At 37.6% G+C, this 18,717-nt stretch overlaps 1 protein-coding gene across 4 annotated transcripts in view; it reads right to left on the bottom strand.

The window, feature by feature from the left end:
* tafa3a (TAFA chemokine like family member 3a) overlaps positions 1 to 18,717 on the bottom strand; it is a 121,131-nt gene that overhangs the window by 25,416 nt on the left and 76,998 nt on the right. The window contains exons 1-2 of one of the 4 annotated variants that reach the window (XM_028447213.1): positions 16,310 to 16,378; positions 12,658 to 12,770 (exon numbers count right to left, since the gene is read on the bottom strand). In XM_028447213.1, the coding sequence (XP_028303014.1) occupies positions 12,658 to 12,769 (112 nt within the window). In that variant the 5' untranslated portion in view covers position 12,770; positions 16,310 to 16,378. Of the gene's footprint in view, positions 1 to 12,657; positions 12,771 to 13,009; positions 13,073 to 14,790; positions 14,887 to 16,309; positions 16,379 to 18,717 lie in introns of those variants that run through there. The other 3 variants (XM_028447212.1, XM_028447214.1, XM_028447211.1) reach the window with 3 other exon arrangements.

Consider the following 18,717-nt stretch of genomic DNA (forward strand, 5'->3'; position numbering starts at 1 on the left):
GAAATACGTTTAATGTGGTTGGTCGGCTATGATGTGATGCATTTGATTGTTGTTTGGTCATTTCATTTTTTGTAGTTTCACAATGTCCATTGATCATTTCAAGACAAAAAATAATAATTTACTCAGTAACGGTTGGGTGTAGAAATGTAAAAAATTACTTTACTTTTAAAATGTACTTAAAGAGTAACTAAACCCCAAACCCACTTTTTTCTGCAGAATACATATGCATTTGGGTATTAAGTAGGGCTGTTGATTGATCCTAGTTCCACTCTTCACATTTTAGTAAAAGTGTTTTAATTGTGCCTCTTTTACAAGTGAAGTTTGCTATTGGCGGAGACGTATCTTTGGATCGCCCTGAGTCATCACCTTTCACTGTTGGCCCCGGTCCTCCTATAAAAGCTGAAAGGAGGGAGAAGGGTTTCCTCCAATCACAGCCCTCAGTGGGAATTGATTAACAGTTTTCATGAGGAAGTCTAATGCTCTGTGTGATGCGGCCCACTGCAGCAGTGGTGTTTTTGACTCTATGCTTCTATAAAGAGCAGATTCTGTGCTAATCAGAGGGTTCATCAAGCTATGTCTGTATTTATCATGAGTGTATTCCCGTCTGTCTCTGTGTGTGCACAGCCGCAGACGTGTGAGTACGTCTTATTTCTATATGCGTAAAGTGGTGGGAGAGTAGGGCTGTAAGGCTGTGTGTCAGCTTCACGTTGTGATTGTGTGTGCCTGTGGTTGTAGTGACACATCTCAGCTTATGAACTTGCTATGTGTGTGTATATTACCGTTTGTCTCAGCACAAAGAGTTGAACGGCTGCCTGACTGGGCGGTCAGCAGGAAGCAGAGGTTTCGTTACTCTTTAAGTACAAGTAAAATTGCTGATTTAGAAATACACTCGAAAAATTACAAGTACCCATGAAAGCTCCATTACAGTAACGTGAGTACTTGTATTCCATTACTTTCATCTCTGAATTCCATATCATAATGTTAGTGGTAGTTCTAATCCCATCTCCATGCTGCCTGAGGACACTATTAAAGAAGCATCAGACCCGTCCAAGCACAGACACCAGAACACCTTTCTATAAAAGACTTTCTTTTAATAGACCATCCAGCTGAAAAATATGCCGACAAACCTTTGTTATTTCTTTTGAAGAACCCACAATGGTCTCACCCATTACGTTTAATGCATCGGTCCATTCCCATAAACTGGACGCTCAGCCTCGGTTGCTGTTTTTATGGTTCTGACGTGGACACATCAAGGCCAAAAGGCCAGGAGGCAAAAAGTTGTGAAGCGCAGCTGAGAGATGGAGGCAACCAATTGCTAAACTGTATTTCAGTAGCTTCTATTTTACTTTAGTTGGTCTGAAGCCTCTAGTGAAAACCCACTAGGCCATGGCAATGCATTTTTTAGAAAGCAAAGAGAAGAAACTTTAACTCGGGCTGAGCTGGTTTCTCTTCAGTATCATCCTTTGCATTGCCAGACTACAGATGAGTACTCATGAACTGTATGGCTGTTCATTTCTTTAATACATTCATAATGTTAACTGCTAGTTCGGTTTATACATTACATGCATGAATAGAGGATGCAAATCTATGACATCAAATTCAACAAATTAACCTTTAGAGAAAAAAAAATAAAAAAAATTCTTAGCTTTTGCAAATTGAGACGGATGTTGATCTTGCCCTGATTTGAAAAAGAGACTAAACCAGCATTCAGAGTAAACAAAAATGCAAGATGAGTGAAAGTGAAGGTTTAATTACACTATTAGCAACATCGACATCAGCAAAATAAACAAAAGAAATAACTCATAATGAACTTCAGGAAATATGAACAGGAGCAAAAATCCTTCCCAATGAAATCAGATGAAACTTATTTATTAAAACTACAGGCCTGTCTTATACATCAAATCCTGGATCAGCTGTAACTTTCTCCTTCTTAACCAGGATAAAACAGAATTTGGTCCAAAACACATGCAAGATAGATATCAGAGAAAATATTGTCTCTGGACGGCATTACTCTGTCACCCAGCACCACATCAAAAAAGGTAGCCTTCTTCCACCTCCGTAATATCTAAAATCAGGAATATCTTGGCCCAGAGTGATGCTGAAAAACTAATACATGCATTTGTTACATCTAGACCAGATTATTGTAATTCTTTAATGTCAGGATGTCCCAGTAACTCACTAAAAAGTCTCAAAAGTCAGAATGCTGTAGCTAGAATACTAACAGGTACTAACATTAGAGAGCATATTTCTCCAGAATTGGCTTCCCTTCATTGGCTTGATGTAAAATCTAGAATAGTTTAAAATCCTCCTGTTAGCCTACAAAGCGCTACATGATCAAGCTCCTAGACCGGTTAGTGCCCTATCTTCCGGGCAGATCACTCCACTCTCAGTTTGCTGGTCTACTGGAAGTTCCAAACGTGTCTAAAAGTAGAACAGGAGGCAGAGCATTCAGCTACCAGGCTCCTCACCTTTGGAACCAGCTCCTAGTCTTAGTACGGGAGGCTGCTACTCTCTCCACCTGTAAGGCTAAACTCAAAACCTACTTATCCAATAAAGCGTATACCATATAATAGCGTTAATCAAACCACTAGGAACAAAGCCCTGAACCAAAAAATCGGAACTAAAAACTAAAATGATATAGTAGGACACCAACATTATCTGCATTATATTTGTACATTTGTATTATATATATATATATATATATATATATATATATATATATATTTTTTTTTTTTTTGTACTGTAATGTGTGCACTTGTATTCAACCCTTACTTAATTAACAGTCTTAATTATGTATGGGTTTTTTCCTCTTTCTTTCTTTGTTTAGTGTTTATTCTTTTTTATTTTAATATATCTTGAGCCTCTGTAAAGAAAGTAATTTCCCCCTGGGATAAATAAAGTACTTCTGATTCTGATTACATTCAAACACAATCAACCATCTACACATAGTCCTCTAATGGGTTGTAGCTAACCCCCCCACTTTTGATCCTCATTGTATATCAATCACACTGTTCACACACCATACTCATTCTCACTTCACTCACACATAATCTAGCACCAGGTGTTTCCATGCAGTCAGACCTGCTAATACTACATCATGTTTTTCTGCAGTCAGTGCCTTCTCCTCGCCCTTCTCTCTCTTTTCTGCTAGACTGGGACACTCTCATGTTCTCTCTCTCTATCCTGTTCTGTTGGTCCTTCTGTCCACTAACCCCAACCAGTCAAAGCAGATGGCTGACACCTCTGAAAGTGGTTCTGCTGGAGATTTATTCCTGTTAAAGGGAGTTTTAACATATTTATACTTGTGTTTTTTGTATTTTTCCATGGTACATTGTCGTGCAAGGAGAATACACAATGTCTTTATACCACTGTTACATTGATAAATGTCTGTTATATTCTATTCTACTCAGACTAAGATATATTGTTGATGTCCCTAGTCTGGATTTATAAGAGTCTCAGCAGTTGGTCTTGCTCTTACATTTTTAAAGTATGTGCACAACACAAACCCTGTATGTAGGTTTTCCATTTTAAGATGAGAAAAAACACCTTTTGCTCCAAGTTTTCAATGATTTTGTTCTTGCTGACTTCCATACTCTACTCTATGTTCGGTTGTCTGCACCTAATGTATGGGCATTGATAAAAAAAAAAAAAAAAACATTATTGGTAGTAATTATGAGAAAGAAGAGTAACAATTTCACAATAATTTCATTATAATGGTATAAATTATATTAACACTTACTCAATGAACATAATAAAAGGTATAAATTGTGATAGAGCATAATGTAAATTTAAATATTGCCACTATATTTTGTATTATTTAAAATTCAATTGATGAAATTTGTGTAGTAGTGTATATTAAATAGTAAAATGTTAATATGTGCATGTCATGTACATGCATGTGCATGTATGTGTATATATAAGTGTGCATATGTGTGTACATATATGTTTGATGTGCAAGTACCTGTATAAGCTGTATAAATAAAACTTTTTGTAGAATATATATTGAATGTGTATTGTTTAAATATTAGTATTCTTTGCATTATTATTATTATTATTATTATCTAGAGAGCCTTGTTTTGTATTTTTGTGATGGGGTAGATGTGTATAAACCTTTGCTTCAACCTACACCCTTTTGGCTGATTAGTTTGACAATTAAGTGTTGTTCTGGTTTTTTTTGTTTTTTTCTGAAGACTGTCTCAATAAAATTCAAATTCAATTGTGAATCAAAACAGCACTATTGTCAGGCTGCACAATTAATCTAATTTTATTCGTGATCGCGACTTTGGTTGCCACGATTAAATGAATCTGATTGTCGGCAATATTTAGATTTAAAATACAGGCTCTGCACTCTGTAATAATGTATTTATTTTGTTAGCCTTTGGCACCATTTAAATTCTTGGGTTAATTTTTTTAATTATTATTTAAGTATAATGCTAATTTAAAGCTTCATTTTGCACTGTAAACTGTACACATATTCTAAAAAGTAGTGTATTAAAAACAGATTTTTTTTTGTCTCACATGATAATTGTGATTATGATAGTGATTACAATATTGCTCAAAATAATCGAGATTATCATTTTGGCCATAGTCGTGCAGCTCTACACTATTGTTAATATTCCATGGTTGCACTATAAAACCTCATTGAGTAATCTCTTTCTTTCCTTTTTCACAAACAGTTGAAGGTCAAAGTCTAAAACAATTATCCTTGTTCTTATTAAATCAACTTTGCTTTTAAAATGTTGTCTTGCTACAGGGAATTAAATTGTAATGACCTTTTGTTTATTCCCAAAACATACATACCCAAAGCAAACACTTTAATTATTCCCTGATATAGTTCCACCACAAACATTTCCACTCTTCACCTTTTCAGCTTCACACACACACACACACACACACACACACACACACACACACACACACACACACACACACACACACACACACACACACACACACACACACACACACACACACACACACACACACACACACACACACACACACACACACACACACACACACACACACACACACACACACACACACACACACACACACACACACAGAGAGAGAGAGACAAGGCCACACACAGCCACTCATGGCTCATCTTTACAGCTGCCATTCAGATGCGTATAACGGAGGACGTTTGATGGTTTTCTAATCTCAGTAGCTGCCACTGGAAGATGGGGCGAGCTGACCCCTGTCATACCCACGGTGCATCCCAAACAAACCCCACATTTTCATCTCAATCTCCCTTTGCTTGCTAGCTCCACACCAATGTGTCGCCCACCTGCTCTCCAAATGTCAGCATGAATGCTGCACAGCCTCGTCCCCCCACGTCCCCAGGGTGGGGGTGACCTGCTACATAGCTACTTGATATAATGTCATGCTATCTCTGGGCAAAGGTTCAGCTATGCTCTGCTATGCTAAGTGTGAGACAGGCTAATGCATGAGTGCGCGCAATCATCATGCCGTCAGAGCAGAGTTTCAATTGGGGGTGCGCGTATCCCTAGGGGTACGCGATGGCACTACAGGGGGTACTTGAGAGATGGAGAGAAAAATTAACAAATGAAAACATTAAAATTGGGGTTGAAAATGATAATCACACTTAAAAGATGACAACAAAAACACACAAAAGAAGAGAAACATATACTGAATAATGAAGGACAATAAAAGGTGATGTGTGAACACGTGATCACTGATCTACAGTCAGCTGATGAAGCCTGTGTCTTCGTATGCACGAACGGGTGAAGTCATTCATTCATTTATTCTTACGCTATAGTGAGGCTGACCGCATCATCAGGAACACACTACTGACTGTGAAACAATGTGCTCTCATCCCAGTGTGTGTGTGATAAATAGGTCTACTTGAATAGAAAAATGTGTGTGCTGTAATAAAGGGAACACACAAAAGAGAAAAAAATACTGAATAATAAAAATAACAGACAAACAACAACTAAATACATAAGACACAAAAAACACACAAAATTACACAAAAAAATCATTAAACACACAAAATGATGATATACATTATCTTGATCAGAACATGAACTGAAAATATAAGGATCAGTATTGGTCCAACATCAGGAGGGAGATGACCAGAAATGATAAAAACTATATTACTATACTTATATTACTTTATTTAAAACTGATTACTTTGTACATTTGGAGGTGAATAATATCGTAAATTTACTAAGTGGTAAAACCTGTTTATCTAAGGCTTTTTTTGTTCTTTTTCTATTGCTCAACATACACATAGTTCCCAATTTATATCAGTCAGTGCTTTGAAGCTTTAGCACATTATGAACAGAAATAAACAATATGGGATTTTCCAAATGGTTTGAAGCGATCTTGAAGTTTTAGAGACAAACTAAACAAATAAATAGTAGAAATAACAGAAGAAAGCCATGAAAGACAGAAGGCTAAACAAGAAAATGAGGAAGTCTAATAAAAGTGTGTTGTGGCAGATATTTGTTCAAATTATAGTTTACCTCTCTCATAAAAGTTGCAAGCACTCCTAATATGAGTTTTATGTAAACTAGGTTCTTTCAGCTTTTTCAATATAATAGATATACTTTAATGATTCCCAAGGGGAAAATTCAAGAAAATAAAGCAATAAAGAAGAATAAAGCTTTAATCTTTATTACTCCATACTTATGATGATGACTCACTAAAAGTAAATTAATTAACTTAAAAATGAGCTCAAAGGTCAAAAAAATTATTATGCAATGTGCATTTTAAGGTAGATTTTGCTAATTATTATTACATTTATACGTTTTCGTTTTTTTACCACACCTCATTAGAGAATTGTATTTTTTTTGTGACTGGAACAAAGCGATAAAAAATAAGCAAAACTGGTGTAGTATTGGTACGTTTTCATTTTTTAAATGCTACAATTTTAAATTGCATTTTTCTGTTTTCATTGTATATTTTTTAGAAGTTGTCCCTTTGATTACAAATGTGAAATTATAAGATCTCTTAAATGATAAAAATCCAGCTAATATTTGAGCTATTTGACACTGTTTAAATCAGTGAATACTGACAAACCGATTGTGGAGCTTTTTGTGTCATGACTTGTAATTTTATTTCTTATTTTTATTATATTTATTCAGTTCATTTCCGACATGGTTGCAATCACAGAAATTCACTTTGATATTCAGAGGAAAATCACATCATTGGTTTTTTTTTTTTTTTTTTTTTTGTCCTTTTGCATGCCGGAAAGGGCGACGGAAAAAAGCATTTTGCTTATCCTTAATTGCTGCTAAATGTCTGTGATTACTAAAAAAGAAAAAGGTGTTCTATTTCATCCCTGCTGACCGCCAGAGGCGGTGCTTAAAGCACTGAATGTTCCGTTTACGATGCGCAGTTCGAGTATGCATATCAACAATGTCACCTGTGACCCCTGGGTGACCCAAGAGAGGTAATAACTTCTGGTGTTGCCCGAGGTTCGTTTCCGTTTTTCTTCTCGTGTGTCACGCATACCGCTGTGTAGACAGCAACAGTAGAAGGTCAAAGAAATAGCCTACGGCGCTATCACTCCGTCGCGAAGAGCCCAGCGGAGTTTTGCCCTCCAGAGGCTGCGACGGTAGTATCTTGCTCTTTTCTTGTTTAACGCCCCTGCGGCGTCACTTGCGGTTTGAGATCAGGTGCGGTCTAACAACCCTCGAACCTCTCCCGGTGCACGGTAAGGTTATTGTAGCAATTTGTTGATAGGTTTAATGAATGGTATTTAAGTTGTGATTTGTCAGATAGACAAATCACAACTTACCTCAGTATGAATCACTTTACCTCAGTATTGAGCATAAGCCACCGGTGCTGTGCTACGTGCATCTGCTGTGTAGATGGTGTTTGCACCCCATTTCCTCAGCTTATCACATACAAGTGAGCTAAGCCATTCACAATGGAGGACTCCCACTGTTGTGCTGCCTGTGGCACCATCCTTAAGGACAGTGATGGACATGACTTCTGTCCAAGGTGCCTCGGTCCTGACCACCTTAAAGAGGGCTTATCTGGCAACCCATGTAGGAATTGCAGTTACATGCCTCAAGCACAGAGTTTCAAGACTGGAGCAGGTAGCCCCTGTTGGAGGGGATGACCCCTCCCTCCCTTCCGGACAGCTGCTATCTTCTCAAACTAGACAGTGGACCCGAGACAGTGGATAGTTCGATGCAGGATATTATGAGTATGACCTTGGAGCCAGCTTCTGAGAGCGCCTTCTTCTGGCGCAGCCGCCTCTCATCCGTCTTTTCGGTCACCACGTCAGTGGACTATTTGAGGGAGCTACAGGCTTGCTGGAGAGATAAGAGTGCTCTCTCCCGGCTTTCGGTGGATGGCCAAACTCTGTCAGCCATGTACAATGTTGTGTGAGCTAGCCTGGAGCAGATGCCCAATGTTGAGCCGGCCATAGCATCCCTCATTGTGTTGCCGGAGGAAACTCTCCGACCATCTGTAAGGTGTCCTCGACCTCAATGTTGAGTGACCGACAACCTCCTTGTGAGGTCCTATAATGCTGGCACACGGGCTGTACATATTGGAAACTCCTTGGCTCACCTTATGTTTGCCCTCCCGGCTTCCCTGCAAGAAGGCAGTGTTGGCACTTCTGCCATGGGCTTCAGTGACGCAGCGTTACAATCTTTTGCACTCATGTCCCAATAACTTGGTCGGATGATGTCTTTTCTGGTTCAGGCAAGCCGCCAGGTGTGGCTGGCACAGTCCCCCTTGACAGAAGCATCAAGGAGAACTCTTTGGAGTGTTCCATTGGAGCCGGGGGAGCTCTTTGGCTCTGCCGCGGTTGATGCATTGGAGAGGCCTGTCAGAGCGCGTGAAACAAGACAGCAGCTATCAAGCCTAAATAGGAGTGTGCCTCCTCCAGATAGACCTAGGGGACCCTCCGCTGTCCCTCGGTTCCACCCTCCACCACAGGTTCACCCCAGGGAGAGTTATGGTCCATAGGAACTTTCACAGAGACCAACAGTGGACTTTCACACCCCGACTCCTTGCCACCCAGGCAAACCCGACATCTGCACTACTGAGCAGATGTGCGGAACCTGTCAGGCAGACCATCCTGTATGCCAGAGCGCAGTCCACTCGGCTACAGTATGCCAACAGCAGGGATGAAATAGAACAAAAGTTACAAATGTAACTACTGTTCTATGGATCCCGAATGACTGCCAGAACGTCATGTCACTCAGAAATCTGCGAGAAGATTCTGTAGAAAACAAACCTCAGGTGACATTAGAAGTTATTACCTTTCTTGGGTCACCCATGGGTCACAGGTGACATCGTTGGTATGCATACTCGAACTGTGAATGTGCAAAGGGAACGTTCAATGCTTTAAGCACCGCCTCTGGTGGTCATTCGGGATTCATAGAACCGTAGTTACATTCGTACCTTTCGTAGTAACAGCTATCAAGCTCACTATATTAGTTTTGTTATGAATGTCTGTCATCCTTTCTTTTTCCTCTTTGTGACTTACTAATGAATGTAGTTGGAGCTCTGGAGGATGCAATGGTTTTATTGTGTGGGTTTATGTCAGTGTGCAGCAGTCAGCCTGCGGTGAAAGGTCTATTACTTGAGCAAAGCCCCTACCTCAATAAACAGAAGAGGCTGAAGAGCTTTGTTTATTGGGCCCACCTTGTGTTGACCTCTGCAGCTCATGGACAGGCTGTGATTACAAGCGTGTCAAGGAAGTCCAGAAAGAACAGGGCGAGCATATATACTTCTATTACCTCCTACTCTCCTAATAAATCATTGCAAAACAAGCGGAAGAGAGACGGGGGAAAATGCTAATCTAAGTGTAATGTAAATCTTAAGATTAAGGGATTTATCCAATGGATCACTAGTCGAACGTAAGGGATTTTTTCCCTAAAATTAAATGGAATTTGACATAAATTACATATCCTACAGTTAGCACGAGTGAATATGAAAAAAGCATACATAGACAGACAGAAATAAAATAAATTACAAAATGTACAAAAAGGAAGAAATCAACTCCACAAAGATAGTCCATCTATATCCCAACATGAGTTTTATGTTATTATTATTATATTGAGTGTAAAACCTCACTTAAAATGAATGTAAAGAATTTAGTTTGATATAGATAAACCTAATGTGCTCCTGAGAATATGTAAGCTAAAAACTTATTTATTCCTTCAAACTTTTATGTAGTGCTTTATAATTTTTATGCTTATAATTTTATTCTTTGAATTATTTGACATGTTAAATCTTTTATTGATGTTTTTTACTTTTACGGTTTATATGCTAATTTTAACGTTTTATATTCTATAAATTCCTCCTTTCTCAGCTTTGTTTTTATCCCTGACTCTTTCTTATTCGCCATCGTTATTTTAATTATTTTATTAAACTACTTCTGTGTGAATTAGTCTCTAAACCTTTTTATCATTTTACCTTTTGTCGATCACTTCAGCAACATTCTGTAAAGCACTTTGGACTACAATTGAATTTGTAAGAAAGGTGGTATATAAATTAATTAAGTGTGATTTGATGTTTAATTAACCAATCCTAATTTGACTGTAACATAGGGCCTGACCTATTCAGTGAAAGATTGTTTTACGCTACAAACACAAAGCCAAACTCACTCTATAAAAGACCAAAGTCTAGGTTTTATTAGAGGTACAAAATGTCTCTCAATAAAGCCTTAAAATCAACCCTAAAGTGAGGTTGTACCTTATGGAGTGTTTTTACTGTGATTGATTATAATGGGATACTCTGCCTCATTCACAAGTCTTAACAGCAAGTCCCTGAAATGAAAAGTTTTACCTTATTCTGAGCACATTTTTTATATTTAATATGTAAAATATTTGGGATATCTTTGCCATAGCATGAAAATCACTGGTTTGGAAAACATCATCCATGGTTTCTTGACTTGCTAAACAAAACCATCAACCAACAATTTAAAATCGTTTACCACACACAATGACGGCACTTAAATCTAGCTATCATACGTAGTAAAGTGTTGATTTTGTATTAGTCAATATGTAATGTAATGTCACCTGGTTTTAATAGAGGGTTCGCCCAGCTTCAGTTTCCTTTTTGAGAACTTTTAAAGCCATTTGAAATGAAATTATGACAAACTTCATTTACATAGGGTACGGGTACATTTTATTCCAGTGTATAATGCAACTGCCCCCAAAGTAAACACACAAAAATACACAAATTGACAGTAAAATACACAAAAAAAACCTGACAAAATAATCAACATCAATCAAAACACACAAGATGACACAAAAAAAACTATAAAACAACAACTAAAATACAAAAAATAAAAACCATGAAGAAAAATCTTTGTTGGACAGGCAATTCGTTAAATTTACATTTCCCCATGTTGTTGAAAAGTTGCGACAGACATGACGCGTATCTGCACAGCTGTTTTGTAGTTGGTTCCGCTGTCATGATTGCGCAATGTTACGGTAAATTATATAGTTTTTAAAAAATTATTTATTTTGAAATATGAGACTACTTACAATCATAAAATCTTACTTATATTCTATTGTATGCGTTAAAATTTAAGACTTTTGAAACGTTGATTTAAGACATTTTAATGACAAGGCCTTATTTTTAGATTCATGAATTTAATGTTTTTTAAGACTTTTTAGGGATCTGCAGGAACCCTGTAATAAACTTTTTTGTTTGGACCAAATACAGAAAACATGCTTTAATCTGTACCAGATTAAAGCAATCACTCTAGTTTCCATCAGTGTTTCCAATAGTAAGCAAGAGGGACTATGAAACAGATTGAATCAGAAACAGCAACAGAAAAAAAAATGAAAACAAAGAAAACGCACATCTAAAAGAAGGAAAGGAAGTGGCACTGAGGTGTAGAGGGCAGTTGAAAAGAGGAATCTCTTAAAATCCATTTTCTGAGAAGTCTCTAATAATATTTGTGATTGTTTTAGGCTCAGTGGAGATCTTGTTGGGGCTTTATTCACTAAGCCAGTTTCTCAATTGCAAATATTAACATGTCAGCCACTTGTTGTCTTCCTCTGTATATGGATGACTGTTATCTGCAAACATTTGGATAATAATTTCATCCTCACGTGTACCCCTAGGAGTACGCGATAGCAATACAGGGAGTCCTGAAATGATGAAAACTAGAAATAAACATAAATAATATTCAGGAGCCATTAAATCAGTGTTTTTCAACCTTGGGGTCGGGACCCCATGTGGGGTCGCCTGGAGTTTAAATGAGGTTGCCTGAAATTTCTAAAAAATTTAAATAGATTTTTTTAAATTTTTTGATTATTATTAAAACAACACATGTATTTCTATACTTTTACTTTGTAAAATGTAAATCTAGTTGAAATAAAATATCTGAGATCAAACATGATCAAAAAGAAATTGTAGAAAAAAACCTCTTTGGAGTCGCCAGGAATTCATTCCATCAGTATGCTCTACAGCTGTTTTTAAATGTTTTCTACGCAAAATGTTGTAGTCGGACAAAGGGGGTACTTGAGCCAAAAAAGTTTGAGAACCGCTGACCCAGACCATTCATTTGTTGTTTTTTTAAAAATGACAAAAAAATACAACCAACTGTGAATAGTTTGGAAACTATAAAAACATACGTAATTTGTTTTTCTTCTAATTTTTTTTTTAAAGCCTCGTGTTGAGTCAATCCCCTGAAAAAGACATGAAATGTACCTATGTGGCTTCTGTGTGACGAAGCGTTGCTTAGTTGTACCCATACAGACACCATACAGACAGTTAGCAGTAGCACCCTTCTGCACATGGTCCGTAGGTCCCTCTCCGGCATTCTGTGGACAAAAAAGAGAAAACTTTAAGCATTTAACAGCAGCATGTGTCATGTGAACACTCAAATACATTGTTTGAGGCTGTTGGCTTGAAGCCGTGGCTCTCAAAGGGTGATTTGGCAGCTGCAGGACTTCTTGCTATTCAACTGATGGAGCTTTAACAGCCAGAGTCTTTGCTCTCTTCACCTTTGGAGCATTAAGATTTATGGACCCACACTACCAAGATGTTAAAATAAAAGCACCTATGGCATGGAAGCTTTTCAACACGATGCTCCTTGCCTGTGGAACAGCCTGCCAGAAAGGTGCATCTCACCCATGGGGGATGCGGGTGATGCAACACCCGCACTTTCTAAAAACAAAAAAAAAAACATACTGGATTGGTCCAGTTTGATTGATTGAATGGTGATAGTCAATCACAGCCAGCCATTTGACAAAGCTGCTGTCCCGAGAAGGTAAACAAAGAGTTAACAGCAATGAGTAAAGTGTAAGTGAAGTGACAAAAGATGAGTAACAAAAGTAGAAAAAAATGGCTAGAAACAAGTGAATAGTGATTAAAATGGGCAAAAAGAAAAATAATTGACAAAAAAGAGGTGATATATAATGGCAAAAGGTAGCGTAAATGACAAAAATGTGACAAACAATAGTATAAAAGGGCAAAAATGTGGAACAAAAAGAACCAAAATGTAGAGAAAAAGGGAAACAAGTGTTATTTATTGGGCAAAAGGAAGCTTAATGGGATGAAAAGTCAATAAAAAAAAAGGTTAAAGAATCTAAAAAAAAATGGATAAAAGTGTGAATAGGAACTTTCAAAAATAGACCAAAAATTAGGAAAAAGGGATATTTATTGGCAAAAAGAAGCTAAAAAGTTTCAAAAAATTTTTGAAAAGGTGAAAAAAATGGAACAAAGGAAATTGCAAAATGGCCAAAAAAAACTGTAAAAAGGGGTAAAAAGTTTCCCCCTTTCAAGGTTTTCTGGAGAAATAATTAAAATCAAGACAAAGAGCCACGTGTTAGTATCACTTACTGAATAACAGCTTTATCATGGTTTTAGTAAATTAATTTAATAAACTGAATTGGTAGTCGACTTTTGCCCTACACTTAGAACACCCTCTTTAAAATCGCCGCTCCACCAATGAATAGGGTTTTCTTTCTTTTTGTAGGTATGTATGTTTTTTTTGTTGTTTTTTATGTAGTGCATAATATGAAATGTGTGCTAGAAATGAGATTTGAATGACTGATGAATAAGACTGACAGTAATATGCTTGTGAGTAGATTTGAATTCTGTTTAATGGTGAATAAAGTAAAAGTTGACATGGTTATATTGACAAAAGTCTTGTGAGTACATCTAGTGGTCATGTAAAACTTATAACAACAGCTTCATGTGTAGATGTTATTCTTTGTAGGTTGGTGGTTTTTACTCTTTTGATTTAAATTATTATTTTTCAATCTAAATAAAATGTATTGATTCTGTAATGCAAAACAGATAACTAATTTGATGAAGCAGACACTTTAATCAAGTAGTAGATAGTCCAGGTTTTCTGCCAATTGAGTTGGCAATTCATGATCCTTCCCCATCTTTCAATATTGAATGAATGAGTAGCTTTATTTGTCATTACACATGTTACAGAGCAAACGAGATAATATTTTATGTAGAAAAGGCTGTCTAAAGACTGGCATGCTGGCCCTTTAAGGGGCGGAGCCTAGCCCACCAGTATGTAGGATGCAGGAAGAGAGAGAAAAGAAGGAGAAACGAGGAAGGAGACACATCAGAGTTTACAGTGCTTAGTTCTTACGTACTTTAAGTTTAGTTCATAATTTGTAGTTTGTCCTTTAATTTCAATCTCTAATGAATACAGATACTACTGCAATAAACTTACTGGTAAAGCAATATTCACACTTTAAATAAACAACAGCAGAAGTAGCTCCTCATTAAATGTTCATGTGAACTGAGAATAGCACCAACTAACAGTGGAAACGCTACATTTCACTACAAACTCGGTTTATAGCAATAAACACAACTTACTTGTAGTTCACGCACGAACACCATCAAAGTAGGGTGACTGACAAACAAACAAACTATGAACTAAACTTAAAGTACTTAAGAACTAAGCACTGTAAACTGGAAGGGAGGGGGTGCGGTTGGAGAACGGCGAAGGCATAGATAAAATAAAATCTTTTCCCTCTTCTCTGAAACAGTCAGCCATTATGTGGCCTTGATAGGCCTGATTCAGCAGACGAGAGTCCAGATAGCAATGGGGAGATGGGGGGGGAGTGTCAGTTCTGTGAGCATTAACATTTGGTATACAATGTTGTGTAGATTAATTAAAAAATAGTGCTCTGTGATTGGTAATTGGAGATCAGCATTGGCTGGTACCACTTTCATTGACCGGTAATCAGAGATTGACCCTATCAGAGCGCTCTTACTGATTAGATTTCTTTTTTCCCCACTTAAGTTTGTGAGGAGAGCAAATAAATTACCTCCCACAAACTTAAAAAACTAATTTTCACTTGTAGTCCTAGATCAATTCAGTCTGCTTCCAATACCAGAGAAGATGAGAAGGTAACATGATTAAAAAGCGATTTGTTACTTTGCTGAAACAAACTTGGAGCAGAGTTGCAAATTAAGCAGTTCCATTAGATCCATGGGACCAGCTCAACACTTCAGCTTCAATTTGAGTTCATGACTGTTTTCCTTTCAGCTTATATTGTGTCACATTTTCATCTGGTGAACCTTTTTCACTTAATAAATCTTGTTGAGGACACTATGGCACTTATTAGGTTTTATGTGCGTAAAAATGTGTGTGCTCTCACTTTAAAACAAGCACCAACATGTTGCTACTGATCGACTAACCAGGCAGCAAGAAGATTACATCTGTCAAACACGCAACAATCTATTTAGCCATTTGCCTCTGATGAATATGTAATCAGAGAATCTCAACCAAAGCTACAAATATTGAGATGGAGGAGATTAAAATAGATCAATTCAACACACGCAATGCAATTATACCAAACCTAAACTAAAACTGATTGTGAAGGCTTATCTTGCACATTTCTATTTAGCACATTTATCAGGCAGACATTAACTGTCACAGCTTTACCCACAGATGGCAGCAGTCATTAGCTGGGTTTCGGTTACAGATTGTCGCAAAATATAAGTGATATTTCTAAATGTCGACAAATGTATATTTTGCGCTTTGAACGCGTTTCCATTGAAGGTTGTCACAACTACGTGAAATCTTATCCCGTGAGATTTTGCTGCAGGAAGATGGACGCTCAGAACCTCCTTATAACATAACTCAGCATTCCTTGGTTGGTTCACGTCTAATGTGGCAGTAATAATTTATATAATCCCAAGAAAGTGGTCTCGAAGAAGTGGTCATGTGACCAGGTACATTCCGTTCTGTGAGGTGCAATGACAGAAAAAGTGTTTCCATGGCGCTTTTGCAACACAATTCAATATCAAAACGATAGAAATTCCTCCTCAAGAAAGTGTAAAAACTTTTTAGCAATATTTGAGTGTTTTTTCGAAATGCAGGTGTTACCTTTATCGAGATGAAGAGAAAATCAAAAGGCAACGGAGAGAATTTTTTTTGCTTCAGTCAACGTTACTGAAATAAATGAAAACAAACCTAAATGAAACATTTCATAACATCAACATCTTTTCTTTACTTACTCTGCTGTTCTTCATACCGGTAATTTCTCCAAAGCAATCTCTTTCTCAGATAGCTTCCCATATTGTGTTTCTCCTTATAAATATTGAAATGTTTTATATTTATATTCTTAAGTCACCCACAACAGCTGAACAAAGAACACATGAAAATGTGTGTGCACTTTAATTAGCGCTTGTTTTTTGGGCTTTTAGTACATTAGCGCACAAGAATGGGGAAAAACTATTTCAACTCTAAACTACCACTCTGACAGCGGCAGATTGAAAGTGTAAGTCCTCACTTCCTCTTGGGGCCTATAGATTTCTTGTTAATGCTGAATTAGGCCAACTTTTGCTCTAAATGTAATCCTACTTTTGCTTCTTATCCATCCTGAGTGTTTAGGTTGCCGAATGCAGCTGATTAGCAAGAAAATTCTACCACCTGACCAATGTGTCACTGAGACCAGGTGTCTCATCACTAAATGGCCTGAATTGGCTTAATGTATTTCTGAAATTGGGTTGAAGTAGGTTTTTATAAGATGAAAGCACATATGCAAATTTAATGTGGTCATCACTTCGGAAAAGATGAATTAGTCATGAATTAGGAGCAGGTGTTTGATGTTATGTTGGCACGTGTTCTGCCGAAACCTTTCCAACCTGCTGATCTGTTCGATAAGGTAACTGTAATTATGGAGAACAATCTCCATGCAGGGGTTTAATGGTGTGCAACAAAGCCTGCATACATAAACCTAAACCACATGAACAGGATAATCTAAGTCTAAAGTCTATAGATCGATCTACAGCAGTGTGTATGTGCATTCACATCGAACGCGCCTTCAGTGACTATAGTTGCCTAAATAGCCCGTGATGAGTGGATTGAAAATAGTAAGTGACATGGGTAGAAACTCGCTGCCGATTAGATTTGCAAAATAGCATCACTCGAAGTCGCTTGAAAAGTTCAAAATTTTCAACTTTGAGTGACTTCCAACGACTCATATCGCGCAATTGAGTCGCTGGAATTGCGTGAGTCGGCGTTGCATCATTTACATTGATTTCGAGGCTAATCTAGTCGCCAGATTCGCATTCGGTGTGAACGCACCTTTTGAACTTCGTTTGCATGTTGAATATGTTTATATTGAAATTGCACTTTAAGATCATTGCAAACCATTAAACATTGTGTTACTGAGACCGGATTTGTTAATGCCCCAACCATCTAGCTGTACGGTGGTAGTTTCAGAGCGACGCATTCCCTCAATGCAGAACTCTTGTTGGTCAACATCTACGTGATGCAGTTACATGACTTAGGCTTCAGAAACACGTAATGCTGCATTCAAGGACACTCTGGAATCGCCATCTCTGAGTTCAGTCTACAGGTACATCTCAAAAAATTAGAATAACATGAAAATGTTCAACATTTTATGTCAATCATTTCAGAAAGTCAAACCTATATATGAAATACTGTAGGCTCATGACACAAAATGACTTATGAAACGCAAAATGACAAGACACAACAAAATGACCACAAAAACACACAAAAAAACCAACACATTGCAGAATAGCTCTAAAGACACACACACTGTCAACAAAATGACAGGAAAATACAGAAACAACAAATATACAAAAAGTGACCAGAAAAACGCACAATCAACTACATGAATGCAGAAAATGAAAAAAAACAAGAACACAAAAAACAACAAAAACACACAACTCCAAAAACACACAAAATGACTGAAAACTCACAAAGCCACAAACAAAGACAGAAAAAAACCCTCCCCCCGTAATAATGCTCAGGCCAATCATTCTAATGCTGGCATAAATGTTGATAATGTGGCCCTGGGATCAAATAGTGACATTTTTGTTGTCCCCACTGTGGTAGTTGCCCATCCCTGTCCTAGATGTACATGAGAAACACTGATCTTGACCTATAAAGCACTTTTGCATTATCTAAGCTTTTTATAAGTGAGTAATGAGTATCTCCACTCAATGATAGAAAAGTAAAAGGTGGAGGGGTTACAGGGAGTTTGGATCAGTTTGTCTGATCCAGGGAAGAGAAGACTACAGGAATATTCCACATGGGAGTCTTTGTTAGGAGGGCAGAGAAGCAGACATGTGCCTCAGGGAGCTGGAAAATCCAATAAAGCCGGTGTGGTCGAGACCCGATACAGCCAACGTGTGGACTGGCTGCCCAGTAAACAAGTCAACAGCTCTTTACCTTTATAGACAGAACCTAAATACACAGAGGGGCTGATTGCTAATGCTGCACAGTTGGGCTGCTACACAGGTGGAGAAGGCAGGGCGCTTAAT

The sequence above is a fragment of the Gouania willdenowi genome, chromosome 5 (assembly GCF_900634775.1).
Source record: "Gouania willdenowi chromosome 5, fGouWil2.1, whole genome shotgun sequence".
Lineage (NCBI taxonomy): Eukaryota > Metazoa > Chordata > Actinopteri > Blenniiformes > Gobiesocidae > Gouania > Gouania willdenowi.